We start from the raw sequence: 23004 nt of genomic DNA on the forward strand, positions 1-23004 counted from the left end.
ATAGGCAGAAAGGGGTTCATCTGGATAGGAGGTGACACTGGAAAGAACTGAGAGAGGAGGAGAGAGAGGAAACAATAATCAGGGTATAGTGTATGAAAAACACTATTTTTCAAGGAAATAAAAAATTAAAAACTATTACTATAAAAGGACCCTGATATGAAAAATGGAATATCTTGAGACAGTTACCAAAAGAACATGATTACGAGAAGAATGACATTTGTTATTTGTGGGTGATGCCACTGCGCAATCAAAGGATTACTCTGAAAAAAAAATGTCACTATGTTTGTTCTGATTGGCTAATCAGTTTCTCATAAACTTGTTCAGCATGGGGACTATGTTCTTGATATTTGCATCCATCACATTGTAATCATTATTACTGAAGTAGTTCTGTCAAGTTTTAATTGCTTAACTTTTTTACATTTGCTCATTTCTGTCCTGCAGAAAACTTACTCCCATTTACAGATTGGAAACTGGGCTTTGTAGATTCATTACCTTAACAAAGCCAAAGAATGAAGCTGGTACAGAGGGGCTGGAGCCTGCACCACTTGAGCCTCACCTCTCTCTGCACAGAAACATTCCACTATGATTCATTCACCAAAATTACAGACTTAGCCCTCAGGTTCAATATCTACCTTAATTAATGCCTAAAAACAAACAACCAAACAAGGGCATAGACAACAATGTTGTCACTGGTTTGATTTCATAGAGTTCAGAAAAGTTTGCTTTTGTAATTCATTGGACTTTAGTGACCCAAACTCTTGGCTCTCTCCACTAACCTCAGCACAGTAAGCAGTAACTTGTTTCTGACTCACAATGCTGTATCATTCTACACCTTTCATACACTTTATTTTGGATAAATCAGTCTCATATGTTTTTTAACAGCAGCATAATTTTATAGCTGGATAAATAGTAGTTCCTTTTGTTTATCCATTTTTGGTGGCTTTTACTTTTCTAGAGTCCAAAAACTAAAGTCCCTAGTGAGTGAGGTTCTTTGAAAATGTATTTTGGTTAATTCTGTGGGTTTCATACATCACATTTTTATTTCACCTACCTCTGCCCTAACTTCTCACAAATTGGCCTTTTAGTCCACACCCACCAACGCTGTGTACTAGTTTAGTTCTCCCAGCCATACAGTTTATTTTTCAAAAATTTCTGTTTCTTTTCCACATTCCCTCTCTGCCACATAAACTGAGGTTGTTCATTAACTCGTTGACTACCTTCTTAGTATTATGAAAGTTTCTGGTATAATTCATTTTAAGGTTTTTCTTATTTATTTATTTATTTTCATTCACTTGATGTCATGATATTAGCCCCCTCTGTCCTCTCATCCCTGTCCCACTCTCACTCCTTCTTCCTCCATTTTGCTGTGCTTCTTCTCCTACCTTGATCCCTCTCTTCAACCTCTTCCAATCTCAGTTATATATCCCCCTTTGAGTAAGATTTATACATGCTCACTTGGGTCTTTGCAATTTTTTAAATTGGTGAATTGTAGTATTTTTACCCCAGACTAAACTGCTAAGATCCACTTCAGAGTACATGCCATGGGTGTCTTTTTGTTATGGATTGCCTCAATAATGATGATCTTTCCTTGTTCCATTCATTTGTCCTCAGATTTCATTATATGCATATTTTTAATAGCTGAAGAGTATTCCATTGTGCAAATGTACCATGTTTCTTTTAATCCATTCTTATGTTGAGAGATATCTTGTTTGTTTCTAGATTTTGGCTTTTACAAATAAAACTGTTAGGAACATAGTTGAGCAATTGTCCTTGTATAACCACATTGGAAATCAATCTCGCACTATCTTCAGAAATTGGGAAGTCCAATTCTGTCAGAAGGCCCAGCTGTATCACACATGGACATATACCCAAAAGTTGATCTCCCATACAACAAGGACATATGTTCTGTCTTGGGTATGTGATGTGTCACATAACATGGGACATACATCTAAAGAAAACCAAGTCTCTCATTATTGGCAGTTTTCAGTTACAAGGAGCACATTAGGGATTGGTGAGACAGGGCAATTGCCCCTATGCAACACACACCTGCTGGAATTTCATCTGGCTTTAACTTGCACATGCCTTGTGTTTGCTGTCACAACTGTTTGAGTTCATAAATGCTGTTTCACATTTTTTTCTGAAAAAAAAAAACAAACCACTTTATCCTTGATGTGCTCCACTACATTTGGCTCTTAATATATTTGCTCCCAGTTACTGCAGTGATTCCTGAGTCTTGGAATGTCAGGATGTCACAAAATTCTGACTCAGGACTGAACACTCTGCAATCTCTTTGTTTTACCCTCCTGAATAGTTGTGGGCCCCTGTGTTAATTGTCACTTAATGATTAAAAACAAAACAACACAAAACAACTGGATTCTTTGGAAGTCAGTGAAATACTATGTCTTTTTAAAGTGATCATAGTTCACCCTCTCCTGGTATCTATGACCTATGTAGCTAAAGGTTCTTGGCCTTGATAATAGTTTCAGATATGAGTTCTATCTTATAGAGGGATGCTTAAAAACACCCATAAGGTGTCATTAGACTAGAGACCATCAACAAGGTAGTGATTGGTCAAAGATGAGGAGGGAAATGTCTGCACAGCTTATACCCAATTTCAGGGAATATAAAATTTTATAAAAATGATGAGATAAGATTCTCAGGACATTATGACCCTGCCTGGAATTCCTTGTGTTTTGAGAAAAGCCTGCAACTGGGTAGCTATAGCAATATGTCCCATGCCTTCTGACTTATAAAAGCTGCTACCTGACTAATAAAGTTTGAGAATTTGATCAATCAGACTTGTTCTCCCTCTTTGTGTCTTGCATTTTCAACAGGTGACCTTCCTTCCAAGTTTTAGTCAAACCCCGCAGGCCAGGGCATTTCAGAGTTTGGAAGTAACTAAATGTTATAAGAGAACAACAAACGATCCAATTCTGATATAAATCAGTGAGGAGACAGCAAGGTGTTAGGATAGAAAACCATGAAGAAATGATCAAAGAATAATCTTCTTCAAAACATAATCTTAGCATAGTGTCATGATACAGAGCAGATATTATTAGAAAGAGATAATAGACATGCTCTGATTAGGAGTAGCATGTACCTATCCACAACTGATACACAAATGTGAAACCTAAGTTGCATGGAGGAGGAAATGGGTGAAAATACTGTAGGAGTCAGAGGACCATAATATAAGATAGTGACTCCTATGTATGGCAGGGAGGCTGTGCCTGAGAGAGCTCAACAGTATGGTTGCTTTAAAGATTCTTTCCACAATGGCAACATAAGTCAACCTACCAAAGTAGGTGGGTAAATCTATCTAGAGTTTGCTTAGATGAAGAGATATAGGCAATTAATAGTAGCTGAAGGCAAGAGAACTAGTCTCCCACAGGGATGAGCCCCTTAGCTGGTTCTTTTAGACCAAGTCATCAGACTTAAAATGTCCATAGGAGGAACAGCAGATGAATTCTGCAGGTTGTATATATAGGTTTATAGGTACCAATAATAGAAAAAGTGACCACTGATTAGAGTCATACACAGACATTTTATGAGTTGGAGGTGAAATTATTTAAGCCATGTATTGACATGTTAAGTCCTCAAGCAAAGAAACAGATGTTGTGGGATTTCAGAAGAGCCATTGTACCTGGATTTCCTCAGGAGTGACCATGGCCACTTAGGCCTTGAAGTAGTCTGTAGTAAATAACCAGCGATTCTTTTCTGAGATTTGGTGGTCTGTATTTCTGAAGGAGCTTTATAGGCTTTACATGACTTCAGTCCCATGGGGCTAGGTGACCTCACTCAGGGTGACTTTTAAAAAATTTTTAATTTGCCTGAAATTATCAGTAAGCCTTTTTTTAAACAGCTGAGTAATATTCCACCATGTAAATGTACTAAATTCTCTTTAGAACTCTTCTGCTGAGAGCCATCTGGGTTCTCTCCAGTTTTTTGTTATCATGAATAAAGTTTCAGTGTAAAGGGTTGAACAAGTGTCATGACTGTAGGATGGAGAGTCCTTTGGGTATATGTCGAAGAATAGTATAGCTGGGTCATGAAGGATATGTATTCCCTTTTTTTTTTCTGAGAAGCTACCATATAGATTCCAATAGTGACTACGTATATTTGCACCAGCATAGAGGAATGTTTTTCTTCCTCTATATCTTTATCTCTTTGAGCTGTCACCTGTGTTAAGGCTCTTAGTTATCTTGACAGGTGTAAGAGGGAAGCTCAAAGTAATTTTTTTCATTTCCTTGTTGCCTAAAGACGTGGAACATTTTAAAAAGTGTTTCTCAGATGTTTATAATCTGTATAATGAGGATTGTCTATCTATCTATCATCTATCTATCTATCTATCTATCTATCTATCTATCTATCTATACCGCCTTTTTGTTTTGTTTTGACACCATGGTTTTTGAGTATAGCCTTGGCTCTTCTTGACTTACTTTGAAAGAAGACTGGCCTAGAATTCACAGCAATATGCCTATATCTTCCTCTCTGCATGCTGGGATTAAAAGTGTGCACCACCACACCTGAGGTGTACACTGCCTTTCAATTGAATCATTTTGCATTTTTGATATCTAGTTTCCAGAGTTTTAAAAATATATACATTTGAATTGGTCCTCTATTAGATGTGAAGTTGGCAAAAAGAATCTTTTTCCATTATGTAGGTAGCAGCTTTTTCGATAGATGTTTTCCTATGCCTTACAGAAGCTTTTCAGTTTCATTAGGTCCTTATTATTGATTATTAAATGTTGACCTTAGTGTCTGCATTATAGGTGTTCTTTCCATAAGGTCTATACATCTGCCAATGTGTTTAAGGCTATTTCCCGATTTTCTTCTCTCAGTTTCAGTGTATCTAGTTTTACATTGAGGTCTTTTTTCCTTGAGTTTTTAAAATCTTTTTTTCTCCTTTATCAATTTATTCTTGTTACATCTCAATGGTTATCCCATCCCTTGTATCCTCCCATTCTTCCCTCCCTCTTTTTTTCCCTTATTCTCCTCCCCTATGACTGTTCCTGAGGGGGATTACCTCCCTCTGTATATGTTCATAGGGTATCAAGTCTTTTCTTGGTAACCTGCTGTTCTTCCTCTGAGTGCCACAGTGTTGGGTGGAAACTGGCACAGTCACAGAACACACACAGACCTTGCATCATTACCACCTTTGGATGTACTTGGGGCAGTGAAATAAAGCTATGACTGAATTGGTCCTTAGGCCAAGGAACATAACTTCAGAATATACCCCAGCCTTACAACATAGAACAATGAGGTATACCAGATGAAAAATGAGCCTAGGAGGAAAGATGAATCCTCCCATCCCTGTCTCCACAGGAATGGTAAAATAATTACACTTTGAATGCCGTGCCTTTTAGATGTGTACTGCAAATTGACTTTAGGTCTCAGGCTCATATGACAAGCAGGCTTCTGAGGTGCCTTCCCTTCCATTCTCTCTCTTATTACATCCTCTATACTTCTCTGTGTGTGTCCCAGAAGGAGGTGTTGAAACTCCTTTTTCTTTCATTTCTTACCTAATTGGGAAGAAATGTCTGACAAGAGAGACAATTAAAATATAAGAAACTTATTATTAAGGAAATCCAGAAGTACTGAACTAGAATACAGTGATAATCTGTCATATATAATGAAATTTAGCCTGAGTTCAGTTACATGTCATCAGAGCTTGTGCAGAAACTGGAAATTGGAAAATGTGTGTTCCCAGGACCTGAGAGAATCAGGGAGAGAAAAAAAGGTGTGGAGAAGAGGCATAGTGTGGCCCAGTGTGGAAAGAGGTGATTGAAGGTTTCAGAGTAACCAAAGAAGATGTCCCAGATGCGGATAGACATCTGATCTTCATACATGAATGAAGCAGAGCTTGAAAGGAGGAGGCACTGAGGCCAGTCCAATGAGCACTGGGGTTGTATCTATGTCCTTTGGGTGAACCAGAGGTTTCAGCTTGAAGTTCTGTAAAATGGTGGTTATGAATAGAAACAGCTCCATTCGTGCCAGGCCTTCTCCTGCACAAATGCGTTTCCCTGTGGAAAAAAAACACCAAAAATATCAGTATGCGTTGTGTAGTAGTGTAAACCAGACACTACGTTTTGTTAACTATCATTGGAGATTAAGAGTAACTGTTGAGTAATCAAATGGGTGGTTAGATGGATGGATAGGTGAGAGGATCCATGGTGACCTCACCTGACAAAAGTTGGTCCCATTTAATTCTCAGAAAGCGTAAGATCTTATGGAATTAGCCAAAGCTAAGAAAGATAGGTGCAGGGCATTTTACAGGTCCTCTGCAAGAGCAACAAGTTATCTTAACTGCTGAGCCATATCTCCAAACCCATTCTTTTTTTTCTTTTTTTTTCTCCTTTATTAATTTATTCTTGTTACATCTCAATGGTTATCCCATCCCTTGTATCCTCCCATTCTTCCCTCCCTCCCATTTTCCCCTTATTCCCCTCCCCTTTGACTCTTCCTGAGGGGGATTACCTCCCCCTGTATTTGTTCATAGGGTATCAAGTCTCTTCTTGATAACCTGCTGTTCTTCCTCTGAGTTCCACCAGGTCTCCCCCTCCAGGGGACATGGTCAAAGGTGAGGCAACAGAGTATGTGAGAAAGTAATATCCCACTCTCCACTCTACTGTGGAGAGTGTTCTGTCCATTGGCTATATCTGAGAAGATGGAATGATCTTCCTTGCTCATGAATCAGAAGAATTAACATAATAAAAATGGCCATCCTACAGAAAGCAATCTACAGATTCAATGCAATCCCTATCAAAATACCTACACAATATTTAAAGACATTGAAAGTTCAATTCTGAACTTCATATGGAAAAACAAAAAAACCAGAATAGCTAAAACAATCTTGTACAATAAAAGGTGCTCCGGAGGAGTCTTCATACCTGATCTCAAACTGTACTATAAAGCAATAGTAATAAAAACAGCATGGTACTGGCACAGCAACAGGATGGTTGATCAGTGGAATCGAATCGAAGACCCAGATACGAATCCACACACATATGGTCACTTGATTTTCGACAAAGAAGCCAAATCCATTCGATGGAAAAGGGATAGCATCTTCAACAAATGGTGCTGGTCTAACTGGATGTCTATGTGTAAAAAAATGCAACTGGACCCATATTTGTCACCTCGTACAAAACCCAAATCCAAGTGGATTAAAGACCTCAACATAAAACCAGAGACACTAAGTCACGTAGAAGAAAAATGTGAAAGAGCCTGGAACATATTGGCACAGGAGACAACTTCCTGAACAGAACACCAACAGCCCAGGCATTAATGTCAACAATTAATAAATGGGACCTCATGAGGCTGAGAAGCTTCTGTAAGGCAGGTGACACTGTCAAGAGAACAATGCGACAGCATACAGACTGGGACAAGATCTTCACCAACCCTACATCTGACAAATGTCTAATATCCAAAACATATAAAGAACTCAAGAAATTAAACACCTCCAAACCCATTCTTACCACTATAGAAATGTTGTTGTACCCCAGCCAAAATTCTAACAAGTTCTAGCAATATGCACACAAAGTCTCACTCTAACTGATAAGTTATTGGAAGCTGATGTCTACTGAGAGAAAGAGAGCCAGTTTAGGCATGGATGTGGTCTCTGGTAGTTTCCCAATAACCAGTGGATGGCTCTATACCTCTATGCACAGTTGCAGCACTTAGAAGACTTGGTGGGTGTGTTTAGTCAGGAGAGAGAATGGTGCTGTGACTCATGTGAGTATTGGAGGGATATGGTAGGAGTGTACTTGATTGAAACGCATTGGACACAATTTAGAAACAAAAATAATTTTTAAAAATATTCGCATTTTCTTGTTTCTGTTCTCTACCACTGATGTCCTTTGCAGCAGCCACAAAGTCATCAATTAGAATGTTATTCCTCTTTATATTTAATATACGAAGGTTTGAAAATATGAGTGCAGCAATTGTCCCTACCAGCACTTTTGGCTAGTGGTGTGCGACTCTTTCTCACCGTGCTTGTCCCACTGTATCATCATGTTTACAGGTCTGTTTTTTCTGACTGAGCTTGATGCCTAAAACTTTTCTGTGTTTGTAGAAATTTGTATCATCTTAACTGAGCCAGGAGATGAAGAAGCAGCAAAGAGAATGAAGAAACAAATTTATGGTGAGACAAATTTACATTGGTGAGAAAGCAAAGGCTAAATGAAATTCACTTTCCAAGAGTAAGCAAAAAGGACTTCTTTGGTGTCTCAGTGTTTTATCTAAAGGAAGAATGTAAATGGCACACTCTAGTGTTCTTACCTTATTATAAAAGTTTGCCACAACTAAAGTTTCACTTTTTGATCTTGTCAGGAAGATGTTTCAACAAGGAGAGTTCATGTGCACTCAGAATAATGCCCCTGATTATGAACAAGTTGAAAGTCTACTAGCCTTATGGGAGCCACCATGTATGTCCCAACATATTCCCAGAGTCCTTTCAAGTCCTTCCCTTGCACCATGCATTCTGGCCAGTCATTTGTCAACTTCACCAAAGATATTGTCATTTGGGGACAGAGAACCCCAGTTATAAAGCACCTGGCCAGATTACCCTAAAGGCTATATTTTGAGTGCAGTTTGTGATTGATGATTGGTGTGAGAGAGCCCTGCTCACTGGGGGCAGTTATGCCTCTGGGATAGTGGTCCTGGGTGTAACTAGAAAACAAGCTGAGGAAGCTGATAAATATTACTCCTCTTTATCAATTCGACACTCCAGGTTTCTGACTTGAATTCTTGCCAAGACTTTTTTTGTTGTATGACAATATAAACTCCCTCCTCCCAAAATTGGTTTTTGTCATGGTATTTTATCACAAGAACTGAAAGAATAAAACAGACACATGTAAACGAGTTTGTATTACCTGTTGAGAAAGGCATGAAGTAGTCACTTTTCTTAAAGTTTCCTTTTCCATCTAGAAAGTGGCCAGGGTCAAACATCTCTGGGTTGGGGAATTCCTTGTTGTCACGTAGCACTGATGACAGTGATGTTATTACTGTTGTTCCCTGAAACAAGATGTCCAAGTTACACAAATCAGGGACCTAAAACATGAAAGTACAATAACCCAGTTCACATTCAGCTCCATAGAAAAACTTAAGTACAACAAACCAAGACATTTCCACACAACAAGTAGGTAAAGAGCAAGAAGAACTCTAATATTCACAGTGATATGGCCAATTTGCCTTTAATGGTATTTAAAGAAAGCACTTGGAATTTTGTTGCTAATGTTGCTGATTCTGTTTTCCTTACCCTCAAGTTTGAACATCTATGTCTCACCACATGTTGATCTAGTTCATCACGTGGTCTCTACAAGTACATAGGTTATGGTTCCAAATGGAACCCTCAGTAGAAGAATGGATAAAGAAACTGTGGTACATATACACTATGGAATACTACTCAGCTATTAAAAACAAGGAATTCTTAAAATTTGTGGATAAATGGATTGAGCTAGAAATGATCATAATGAGTGAGTTAACCCAGAAGCAGAAAGACTCAAATGGTATATACTCACTTATATCTGCATACTTGCCCAAGGGGCATATCCCACGAAAGCCTTCACTTACCAGGAAACTAGGACAGAGGGGAGGACATCCCATTGAGACTCTGGATGAGAGAAACATGAGAGAATAGAAAAGTAGAAGGATCCAGAGGGCCCTAGAACCCTACAAGTAGAACATTATGGTAGGCAAATTTGGGCTCAGGGGTTCTGCTCAAACTAAGTCACCAACCAAGAACAATACAGGCGGTAAACCTTAAACCCCTACCTAGATCTAGACAATGGTCAGAACAGTCTCCACAGTTGAGTGGAGAGTGGGATATGACTTTCTCACATACTCTGGTGCCTCACATTTGACCATGTCCTCTGGAGGGGAAGACCTGGTGGCACTCAGAGGAAGGACAGCAGGTTACCAAGAAGAGACTTGATACCCTATGAGCATATACAGGGGGATGTAATCCCCCTCAGGAAGGGTCATAGGGGAGGGGAATAAGGGAAAATGGGAGGGAAGGAAGAAGGGGAGGATACAAGTGATGGGATAACCATTGAGATGTAAGAAGAATAAATTAATAAAAAATTTTAAAAATTTCAAAAAAAGAAAATGCAAGTAGACCCTTATATATTACCCTGCACAAAACTAATGTACAAGTGGAATAAAGATATGAACACAAAGCCAAACACATTAAATCTGTCAGAAGACAAGTTGAAGAGCCTGAAGCTCAGTGGCATAAGAGACAACTTCTTTAATAGAGACCAATAGGTGTCTCAAAGATAAAAAATTAGTAAATGGAACCTCCTGAAACTATAGAGCTTCTGCAATGCAAAGGACACTGTCAACAGAACAAAACAACATCCTACGGATGGGGAAAAGAACTTTACCAATACTTCATCTGACTTAGGACTAATATCCAAAATATACAAGGAACTCAAGAAACTAAACACCACCAAACCAAACACTCCAGTTAGAAATGGGGAATAGAATTAACAGAGAATTCTCAGAAGAGGAATATTGAATGGCCAAGAAATACTTAAATGCGCACTGTCTCTAGAAATCAGGGAAATGCAAATCAAAACGACTATGTGATTTCATCTTATAACTATCAGAATGGCTAAGATAAAATCCTCAAGTTACAGCATATGCTGGCAAGGATGTGGAGAAAGTGGAGCACACCTTCATTGTGGTGGTAGCTCAAACTTTTAAAACCACTTTGGAAATCAATCTGGAACTTTCTCAGAAAATTAGGAATAGTTCTACATCAAGACCCAGTCATACCATTCCTAGACCTATATTCACAAGGTATTCCAGCATACAAAATCATTTGCTCAACTATGTTCCTAGCAGCTTTATTCAAAATAGACATACTTGTTGCAGACAAGAGGATAAGACATAGAGTTTCAGAGACCTCCCTCTGACTGTCCAGCATGATATCTGGACATCTGAAACAGCTGTTGAGGATTTGCTTGTCATATTTCCAAAGATCTCTGTTTGATCACCACTGCCCCAAAGTATTATGTGTGGTCCAGGTGTAATGTTGTTTAGAAATCTTCTATTTCTCCCAAAACTGTTTTGCTCTTCATTTCTCAGCACTTAGGAAATTCACACACAGAAAACTTTTTGCCACAGAGAGTCTTGAAAGAGGGTATCTGGCCAAACGCTTGAGAAAATGGAAATTCTTTTGCTCTGTCGGTGAGCTCCCAAGCAGAAACTGCACTTAAGAAATTTAACACCTAGACATAACAGCACCCGGCTAGATACTGCTTCCTGTAGAAATATTTCTTTACAATCTGTGTTGGGGGCAATAGAAGGCTGTCTTGGAATGCCATGCTTTACAGATATTTTATACTAGAGGATGCTTTGGCAGTTAGCCTGGGCTTAGTTAGCACAGCTGTTGGTCTGGGACTGGAAGTAGCTATCTAGCTATGCTGAAGTCATTGGCATCAGTCCAGCAGAGCAAGTCACTTATTTGTAATAGCATAGAGCAGTTGCACACTGATGGCATTTCTATACCAGGGATTGTTGAAGGAAAACACTCTAATTCACTAAATACAAGAGAACAAACAGTATGATGAGCTGCCAGCCAAGGGGTGAAGGTGTTTGAACTCAGCAGATGCAATACCATATATAACGAGGGGATCATGGACATAGGTCATCCTGCCTCCTTCTTTAGCTTATGTAGAATTTAGTTAGGTATAAAGGTATAAACAAGTTTCATTATAATACACATAGATCTCATGACTAAAATTCAAACTTTTATCTCAGGTGTTCTTTGGCCAGACCAGAGTACAATGTGCCTTATGAGTCTGATCATTGGATAAGTCCCTTTACTACCTTGAAAATTCATTCAACTTTTGCCGCAGAATCCACAGAATGAAATTAGTAACTGCAACCTCATTGATATCAAGGTTTCCATACAAAATAGAAGCTTTCCGTGCATTTTTAATATAGTAATTACATTTTGCTACACAAGACTAGAAAGCCTTTAGATTATGAACTAAAATATCTGGCTAAAGAGGTATGGATATTAAAGTAGGAGACAGATTCCAATCATAAGATTAGTAGTTCAAAAAATATTAGTAGTCCAGACTAAGTGGACTATCAAATAATCAATTTAAAGTGTATATTTATATTTTATTTACATTTATTATTTAAATATTATTTAAATTATATTATGTTTTCCTAATATATCCAATTCAATTTCAGGGCCACAGTGCTATAATTCCTGACTACCCAAGGGAAAGCAATGAGCCATTTATGGGTTAGATGTTACCATATAAAATTCTGCATTTTTATGTGTACTGTTGGATACTCAGTCAGAAATTATTCTGAATCTTATATATTGCACACAGCATACATAAAAAGGGAGAGAATGGAAATAGATCCAGCCATATAGTGGATGTCATCTTTCTTAAAATCAGGTTGGTTTCAGTATCAAGATCCTCACCTACCAAGTTTGAGGCAGAACAATAATGGGCCCAAATCTCACAAAACAAAGTCGATTGTTCAAACACAAGGTGAGTCAGAGCAATTAAAATAGATTCACGTGCTTAAAATACCTTTTCAGTGATGAAAGATTAGCCAATATATTTATTATAACCATAGGTTTAGAGACAAGACTTGGACAGAATTTTAGTAAACTCTTTAGAGAGAAAAATTTGTGTCAAAGTAAAAGATTGCAATGCATTTTCTTATTCTGATAACAACATAAATTACTCTTAAAGCTTCAACATTGACCTCAAACTTGAACATTCAAGTTATACTCCCTGGTGATCAGAAATGGGATTCCATTAGATTAGTTGATCCTATTCATTCAATTTTTTGATATTATAGCATTTATATTAAAAATCATCTCTTTTTTGGGAGTGCTTCCTGAGTGAATGTCTTTTACTTTTTGTACTACATTCTCTTCTCTATTTGAACCCATGTTTCTACTGGCTTAATTAAATCTTATCATCATTGGATTTTGGTGAGTGTAGAAATAAAAAAATCTATTGAGTACTATCTATAACTTACCAACTGGTACAACAGTAACATAAGCAGATATGATGACAAGAATATAAAGACCCACATAGAAATGTTAAATCAGAAAACACCGTGCAATGCCACATGCATCCATAGATAAATCATTAAGAACAATTAGTAAAAATTTCAACAGTAATTAAAGCAAGAACAACAAAATGATCAATTCAATTTTTTGAAAAACCATATAGGAAGAAGCAGAAGTATTAGAAAATTATAACTATAGAGCATTAATTGCCCAGGAAAAGTCTAAGGATATATTTCCAAGCTACACCATTGATTAGAAAATACTGTAAAGAAAAAAATTCCAAGTAAATGAATGGCATACATGTTTGATAAATTGAAGAATTCAGGATATAAGCTTTTTCCATTTAATGGGTAAATTTCAAACAATGCTTATATTTTTAAAGGAATCATTGGAGAACCTGACAGAAAGTTGTAAAATATTCTTTACTCATCTATTTGAAAGGCAGAACAAATGAAGAAGTGCGACTACTAAGTGTCTGACTGCTGTAGAGCTACCATCCAATCATGAGGCATTATAAGCCACCTGTAGTGAAGTGTGATTCACGTACTAGAACTACACTGTGATCCTGGGGCCATCAAGAACACAGAGACACAGCAAAGAGACAAGTTTACCTTGGGGATGAGGTAGTTCCTGAATTTAACATCACAGGTTACTGCATGGGGCAGGCTGTTGGGGATGAAGTCAATGAATCTCTGAACCTCATGAATCATGGCATCCGTGTAGGGCATTTGGCTCCTGTCCTGCATGCAGGGGCTGCGGTGTCTGCCAATCACACGGTCAATCTCTTCCTGGACTTTAGCTAGTTTGTTACAGTAAGAAATGTTGTAAAAAGAGCCAAGTGACATGTTATTGATAGTAATGAAGGTCTATCCAGGGCATAATGATGGTGTCCCAAAGTGTTATTTATTAATAGAAAAAAATTAAGAGACCACTAATGAATCTACACACACACACACACACACACACACACACACACACACACAGATTGTATTCATACCATTCTCTTACTAAATAGTTGTACTTGTGTGTAAAAATGTGCCTATGTGTGGTGCATGTATATATTTGTACATGTGCATTTGCATACATTTAATCAGGTATATATAGGTGCAGGGTGACAATCTCAGATGTTGTTATTCAGGAATCATTCCCCTTGTATTTTCTCAGGGTCAGAGAGACGAGAATGAAGTGATTAGGTTAGACTCTCTACCAAGTGTACAGCTCAGTTCTGTTTCCAGCTCTCCTGCGATGAGATAAGAAGTGTGTGCCACCATGTAAAGTGTTCTGGGAAATGTGAGATGTTTGTTGTACTAATGCAAGTCTATCCAGGGCATGAACTGTGCCTCAGAGCATGTATGCCATAATTAAGAGAGAATTTAGATATACATAACTGTAATGACAGAGGTTTATGACATCAACCTTTAAATTGTCAAATTTGTCAAAATTCTATATTTTTACGTTATGTATGTGCATGTGTAGCATAAAATGTTACTCCAGCTATCCTTTCACGATGTAAATCACCTGCTTCAAGCAACTATTTTTTTGCTCCCAAATACTCAACCTAGGGAACAAAACAATATGCAACCACCTTCCAGTATGTGCTGGTGGTGCCTACAATCAATCACCCTACCAGGGCACCCAAACACTGGACCAGCTTTGATGACTTTTTTTACAGGCATGGTCTATTTATTTTTCTCAGTCATCCACCTCATTACATCCAGAGGAACAGAAGGCTGCATACTGAGATGCTGAATAACAACACACAGGACTCTTATGGGCTCTTCTCAGCATCTTATTGGAACACCGTGGTTCATCACCTGTATTCTCCTCACCTGTGACATGTGGGTGCTTCAGCAGGAGCAGGAGAGTATATCTTATTGTTGTGCTTGTTGTCTCTGTCCCAGCACCAAACAAATCATTCACTGTTGTTGCCAGGTGTTCATGTGTATTGTTCAACAGTTGATTGTGATTTTCCTAAGAATATTTGATACAATAATATATAAGTATATTAATGGAGCACTGAAATACAAGAAATTTACAGTACTGGACAATTTTATTTTATAGATAACACAGAACCTGTAAATGCAGAGCCGTGGTGGAAACTAATATAATATCTCAAAGACTGTAGTGTAATGATCTAAATTTTATTTTCTATATCTATATTTCTTGTTCATCTAAAATTGTACTCCTCATATTATCTATTCATGTGTGAGTGTGTCTGTGTACAATGCTTGATATTTAAGTACATAGAGAATATTTGTCAGTGTCTTTTAAGTTGGTAAAACATATGTGAGGAAGGATGTATGCATCTTATATCCTATCTGGGCAAATGGAGATTCTTTTATAAAAAGAAATTCTACTTTGAATAAGAACACTGACAGTCACTTGAATCTAAAGCTCTAAGTCTACTCTGCTATACCAACACTGGGGTGCAAAAGTCTCTTTGCACTTGAGTTCTATAGATTCTTGATTCTTTTTTGGCTTTACAAGACAGGGTTTCTCTGTGTAGCCTTGGCTGTCCTGACTCACATCTTAGACCAGGCTGACCTCGAACTCAGAGTGCCTCTGCCTCCCTGGGGGCTGGGATTAAAGGCATGCACCACCACCACTCAGCTATTTTATAGATTCTTGTGTATACATTTCTTCTGTATATAGTGTCACTTTAGTCCTGTTTTCTTCTTCTTCTTCTTCTTCTTCTTCTTCTTCTTCTTCTTCTTCTTCTTCTTCTTCTTCTTTTGGTTTTTTGAGACAGGGTCTCTCTGTGTAGCTTTGGCTGTCCTGACTCACATTGTAGACCAGGCTGACCTCGAACTCACAGTGATCCATTTGCCTCTGCCTCCCGAGTACTGGGATTAAAGGCCTGTGCCACCACTGTCCAGTGATTCTTGATTTATTTAAACATTAATAACTAGATTTCAATTTATTTTTGATGAAACATAATTTAATTAATATCAAGAGGAAAATTATAATAATGTTATTTGTTTCATGCCCTTATGAAAAATTTTGTATTAAGACTTTATTAAAGTTATTCATGGACTCATAGTGCTGTAGACTCACTATAAAGTTCAAAGTGTGTAAAAGAGATAAGCAATAATAGCTATTAAGAGTAGATCTACACAGTCAAGGTGACCTGGGCCCTTTCCATATGGACATCAACTAGCAACATGGTATGTGCAAAAGTGAAGGATAAAATAACTTTATAAGACGAGGAGACACAGGTGATACACAAAGAGTGAGAACTTCTCAAGGCCATCAGGGGATAACAGAGAGATAGGGAGTAATGAAATGCATGAAGATTAGAAGATGATATTCTACAGGATTATTAACAAGCTTATAGCTTCAAATGTTCAGACAGGAGATAATAGATAAAACATCAGATTATTTCTAGGAATCACTTTCATTATGTTTTCATAATCTCTAGATGGCCTCCAAAGCACCTAACATTGTATAACCAACACTATTAGAACCATTAACCTTCTCTGTACTGATACCTGCCAGGCAAATACACTCATTTCCCTTTGTAATACTGCTTCATGCCACTTTCTAACTGTAAACATGGCATAGCTTGTATAAAATTTAACCTCAAATTACTCTAAAATTTGCACTAAAACCTAATAATTTTATTTCCACATGTTGAAACATATGGACATACAATCGCACAATTATGGTAGTTATATCTGATCAGTACCCTACCAGTGTCTATGTGGCTTTAAAGATTGCTTAACAATAGGGAAGTCATGCTATAACTGTAAACCTAGTAAACTATTCTAGTGAGGTAATAGTTCATAAACATAAAATTGTTAACTGTATTATAAGTAAACTTCCTAATACCAAGAGATAGTGTAGCTTTTACATCTATCTCATCAGTAAATCTTCCTTGTAGAGCAATAGGAGAAATCATCACCTAGTAAAATTGCAGAGTAAACTGAGTATGGGAGCTCTTGACCTGATTTATAGAATCTACATACAACTCTTACAATTAAAACTCAGAGTACATCTTGGAAATAGGGAAAGAATAATTTAAGAGCCATAGGAAGAGAATGTCTTCTGCAAGATTGCATCTTGTAGATAAGACAGGAAAGTTACCTCCACAAAACCTCAGAAACATGGTTGGTGAAACCAGACCTGAACAACAATAACATCAGTTGAAATGATGAGGTTGATGAGTAAGATTTCAAGCTGGAAAGATTCAGGCAATTAAAAACTTTCTCAGGAGAGATCCAAGATGGCGGCGAGAAGTGTGGACCGTGTTTGAAAGCTCCAGTGAATAATTCAGGGAATTGCACAGATTTCTGAGCCAGGAACACCAAGGTCCCCACACCACGGCTGCAGAAGTGCTCCACGGTTCGGAGGGACCAACGTGCAGAGGACCTGCTTGCCTCTGCACACAGGAGGAGCTCGGACTTTCTCGGATCAGAGCAGCAGCGGCAGAGACAGCAGTGTCACCAGCGGCACCAGCAGCTCTAGCGGCATAAGTGGCAGTGGCTGAGGTTTGCAGCTCAGAGCCTTCCAGTGGAGGCAATTGGTGTGGTGGACAGTGGGATTTGCTGTGGGAGAGGGGAGTCTGGACAGGATTTGGGTTGCGTCGTGCCTTGAGACCCAAACTGGACTCAGCAGACAGTTCAGCCCGAGAGTCCTGGGTTTGCACAGTGAGCTGTGCCATGGAGAGGCTGGTTCAGCTCAGCAAGCAATTCTGCTTGAGGCACAGCTCCCCTGCTGTGACACAGGCTGGACCGGGTGCTCACTTCCACCCTAGTCTCCAGCTCAGCGCAGCCACAGTTTTCCTGCTCTGATGCAAGCTGGGCAGAGCACTCAGGTCCACCCTAGGTGCGAGCTCAGTGCAGACACAGTTTCCCTGCTGTGACGCAGGCTGGGTGGAGCACTCACTTCCACCCTAGGTGGTTGCTCAGTTCAGTCGCAGTTCTCCTGCTGTGGCAGACGGTTCAGGCCCTGAGAAACTAGGTGAACTTGACACGTGGTTCAGGCCCAGTATCCCTGGCTGGAATTGGCAGGGAACCCAAAAGGCTGTGGATACCTTGGCCTGATCCAACGCTCATTGAGAGACCCAGAACGATTGCAGGACCCAAAGCAAAGGGGAGCTGAGGATCACTGGCGGTGAGAGCCCAAAATGACAGGGCTAACCTCCTGCCATCCACACCAGTGAAGTATCAGGGCTTACAGCCTACGGAAATCATGAGAAAACAAGTGAATCTATCATCAGACTCCCTCCACCCAACTCTGGAAGTTACCCAACAAAAACAGACGGCAAGATGTCTAAAGAACAGCATAAAAGGATACGCAAAAACGCCAAAACAACATGGCGTCTCCAGTTCCCAGCTATCCCAAAGAAAACAACCAGGAGAACTCAAATACAACGGAAACACAAGAAAATGACCTCAAATCATTGGTAATGAGGATGATAACTGAGGAAACAAATAAAATTCGAAATCAAATGCAGGAAGACCCAGCCAAGCAGGTGTGAGACATAAAAGAAGCACATAGAGTGGAACTGCAAAATTTTCAGGAAAATGTAAACAACCAGATGAAAGAAATAAAAAAATCTGTTCAAGTTATGAAGATGAAAACGGATTCAATGATAAACACACAGACAGAAGAAAAACGAGAACGTGAGACCTCAGAGAAGAAGGCGAATGACACAGAGGTGAGCTTTTCTAACAGAATCCAAGAGATGGAAGAACGAATCTCAGGTCTAGAAGATACAATCACAGATCTTGAAGCAACCATTAAAGAAAATGCCAAATCTGGAAAACTCCTGACACAAAACATCCAAGAAATTAAGGACACCATGAAAAGAAGAAATCTGAGGATAATAGGCATTGAAGAAAGAGAAGATATCAGACTCCAAGGCCCAGAAATGATTCTCAACAAAATTATAGAAGAAAATTTCCCCAATCTAAAGAAAGAGATGCCTATAAACATACAGGAGGCATACAGAACAACAAATAGAATTGACCAGAAAAGAAAAATTGCCCGTCACATAATAATCAAAACACAAAACATACAGAACAAAGAAAAAAATATTAAAAGCTGCAAGGGAAAAGGGCCAAATAACATTGAATGGCAAACCTATCAGAATTACACCCATCTTCTCAGCAGAGACTATCAAAGCCAGAAGGGCCTGGACAGAGATCCTGCAAAGCCTTAGAGACCACAGACGTCAGGCCAGACTACTTTAACCAGCAAAACTATCAATAACCATTGATGGAGAAAACAAAGTATTCCATGACAAAACCAAGTTGAAATAGTACCTATCCACAAATCCAGCTTTACAGAAGATACTAGAAGGAAAACTCCATCCCAAAGGGTCAAGCTACAACCAAAACTACTCAGGAAATAGATAACTATACCATGGCAAAAACACAACTACACAAACGCTCGACTGGAACCAACATCAAAATTAAGATTCTTAACAGTAACTGGTCATTAATATCTCTCAACATCAACAGTCTCAATTCTACAATAAAAAGACACAGACTAACTGAATGGGTGCATAAACAGGATCCAACATTCTTCTGCATTCAAGAAACACATCTCACTCATAAGGATAGGCATTACCTCGGATAAAAGGTTGAAAAAAATATTCCAAGCAAATGGTCACAAGAAGCAAGCAGGCGTAGCCATTTTAATATTGAACAAAATAGACTTTCAACCAAGATTATTCAAAAGGGATGAGGATGGACACTTCATATTCATCAAAGGTAAAGTCAACCAAGATGACATCACAATTCTGAACATCTATGCTCCCAATACAAGGGCACCCACATTTGTAAAAGATCTGCTAAAAAGGCTTAAACCACACATCAATCCCCACACAATAATAGTGGGAGACTTCAACACCCCACTCTCACTGAAGGACAAGTCATCAAAACAGAAACTAAGCCGAGAAATAACATCATCAACCAATGCCATGGGTCAAATGGATCTAACAGATATCTATAGAACCTTTCACCCAAACAAGAAAGAATATACCTTCTTCTCTGCACCCCATGGACCCTTCTCCAAAATTGATCACATCGTAGTTCACAAAGAAAGCCTCAACAGATACAAGAGGATTGAAATAATACCTTGTATCCTATCAGATCATCATGGGCTTAGGCGGCAATTCAACAACAACAGAAATAACAAAAAGCCTACACATATGTGGAAACTAAACAACTCTCTGCTAAATGACACCTGGGTCAGGGAAGAAATAAAGAAAGAAATCAAGGAGTTTCTGAAATTCAATGAAAATGAAGGAACAACACACCCAAATTTGTGGGATACATTGAAAGCAGTGCTAAGAGGAAAATTCATAGCACTAAGTGCCTTGAAAAAGAAATTGGAAGCATCGCACATAAACACCTTAACGACACAACTGGAAGCCCTAGAAAAAAAAGAAGCAGAAACACCCAAAAGGAGTAGACGTCTGGAAATAATCAAACTCAGGGGTGAAATTAACAAATTAGAAACTAATAAAATAGTCCAAAGAATCAACAAAACCAAGAGTTGGTTCTTTGAGAAAGTCAACAAGATAGACAGACCATTAGCCAAACTAACTAAAAGGCAGAGAGACAGTATTGAAATCAAAAACATCAGAAATGAAAAGGGAGACATAACAACAGACACTGAAGAAATACAAAGAATCATAAGATCCTACTTTGAAGGCATATATGCCACAAAATTCGAAAATCTAAGGGAAATGGATGATTTTCTTGATCAATTTCACTTGCCAAAGTTGAGTGAAGAACAGATAAACAAGCTAAATAGTCCCATTTCCCCTACAGAAATTGAAGTAATCATTGATAGTCTCCCAACCAAAAAAAAGCCCAGGGCCAGATGGTTTCAGAGATCGAGAATACAAGGAACTTTCCTCCACATAAGAAAGGCTACACATAGGAAGCCAATAGCCAAAATCAAAGTAAATGGTGACATACTCAAGGAAATTCCTCTAAAATCAGGAACAAGGCAAGGCTGTCCACTCTCTCCATATCTCTTCAATATAGTACTCGAAGTTCTAGCCAGAGCAATAAGACAACAAAAGGAGATCAAGGGTATTCAAATGGGAAAGGAGGAAGTCAAATTATCCCTATTTGCAGATGATATGATAGTCTACATAAGTGACCCTCAAAATTCCACCAGAGAACTCCTACAGCTGATAAACACCTTCAGCAAATTGGCTGGATACAAAATTAACTCAAAAATGTCTGTAGCCTTCCTATACACAAATGACAGCTTGCAGAGGAAGAAATTAGGAAAACTACACCCTTCACATTAGCCACAAGCAATATAAAGTACTTAGGAGTTACTCTAACTAAGCAAGTGAAGGACTTGTTTGAAAAAAATTTTAAAACTCTAAAGAAAGACATTGAAGATGACATGAGAAGATGGAATGATCTTCCTTGCTCATGGATCGGGAGAATTAACATAGTAAAGATGACCCTCCTACCAAAGCAATCTACAGATTCAATGCAATCCCTATCAAAATACCTACACAATTTTTGAAGACATTGAAAGTTCAATTCTGAACTTCATATGGAAAAACAAAAATCCCAGAAGAGCTAAAACAATCTTGTACAATAAAATGGCTCCGGAGGAGTCTCCATACCTGATCTCAAACAGTACTATAAAGCAATAGTAATCAAAACAGCATGGTACTGGCACAGCAACAGGCTGGTTGATCAGTGGAGTCGAATCGAAGACCCAGATATGAATTCACACACATATGGTCACTTGATTTTCGACAAAAGAGCCAAATCCATTCTATGGAAAAGGGATAGCATCTTCAACAAATGGTGCTGGTCTAACTGGAAGTGTATGTGTAAAAAAATGCAACTGGACCCATATTTGTCACCTTGTACAAAACTCAAATCCAAGTGGATTAAAGACCTCAACATAAAACCAGAGACACCAAGTCACTTAGAAGAAAAAGTGGGGAAGAGCCTGGAACATATTGGCACAGGAGACAACTTCCTGAACAGAACACCAACAGCCCAGACATTAATGTCAACAATTAATAAATGGGACCTCATGAGGCTGAGAAGCTTCTGTAAGGCAGGTGACACTGTCAAGAGAACAATGCGACAGCATACAGACTGGGACAAGATCTTCACCAACCCTACATCTGACAAAGGTCTAATATCCAAAATATATAAAGAACTCCAGAAACTAAACACCACAAAACCAAATAACCCAATTGAGAAATGGGGCTTGGAACTAAACAGAGAATTCTCAACAGAGGAATATCAAATGGCTGAGAAACACTTAAAGAAATGATCAACCTCCTTAATCATCAGGGAAATGCAAATCAAAACAACTCTGAGATTCTATCTTACACCCATCAGAATGGCTAAGATCAAAAATTCAAGCAACACCACTTGCTGGCGAGGATGTGGAGAGAGAGGAACACTCCTTCATTGCTGGTGGAAATGTAAACTAGTACAACCACTTTGGAAATCTATCTGTTTCTATCTCAGAAAAATGGGAATAGGACTTCCTCAAGACCCAGCTATTCCACTCCTTGGAACATACCCAGAAGATGCTCCAGCACACAACAAGAAAATTTGCTCAACCATGTTCATAGCAGCCTTATTCATAATAGCCAGAACATGGAAACAGCCTAAGTGTTCCTCAATAGAAGAATGGATAAAGAAACTGTGGTACATATACACTATGGAATACTATTCAGCTATTAAAAACAAGGAATTCCCAAAATTTGTGGATAAATGGATTGAGCTAGAAATGATCATAATGAATGAGTTAACCCAGAAGCAGAAAGACTCAAATGGTATATACTCACTTATATCTGCATATTAGCCCAAGAGGCATATCTCACGAAAGCCTTCACTTACCAGGAAACTGAGACAGAGGGGAGGACATTCTAGTGGGACTCTAGATGAGAGAATCATGGGAGAAAGGCAAAGTAGAAGGATCCAGAGGGTCCTAGAAGCCTCCAAGTAGAACAT

General features: G+C 38.6%; 1 protein-coding gene across 1 annotated transcript in view; it reads right to left on the bottom strand.

Moving 5' to 3' along the window:
* Positions 1-5553: 5553 nt before the first annotated feature.
* Positions 5554-23004, bottom strand: part of LOC311582209 (cytochrome P450 2C37-like) — a 28551-nt gene continuing 11100 nt past the window's right edge. The window contains exons 6-9 of the mRNA XM_084755107.1: positions 14875-15016; positions 13657-13844; positions 8868-9009; positions 5554-6020 (exon numbers count right to left, since the gene is read on the bottom strand). Of these exons, the coding sequence (XP_084611233.1) occupies positions 5839-6020; positions 8868-9009; positions 13657-13844; positions 14875-15016 (654 nt within the window). The 3' untranslated portion in view covers positions 5554-5838. The remainder of the gene's footprint in view (positions 6021-8867; positions 9010-13656; positions 13845-14874; positions 15017-23004) is intronic.

This window comes from Acomys minous (genome assembly GCF_964271855.1).
Source record: "Acomys minous genome assembly, chromosome: 2".
NCBI lineage: Eukaryota > Metazoa > Chordata > Mammalia > Rodentia > Muridae > Acomys > Acomys minous.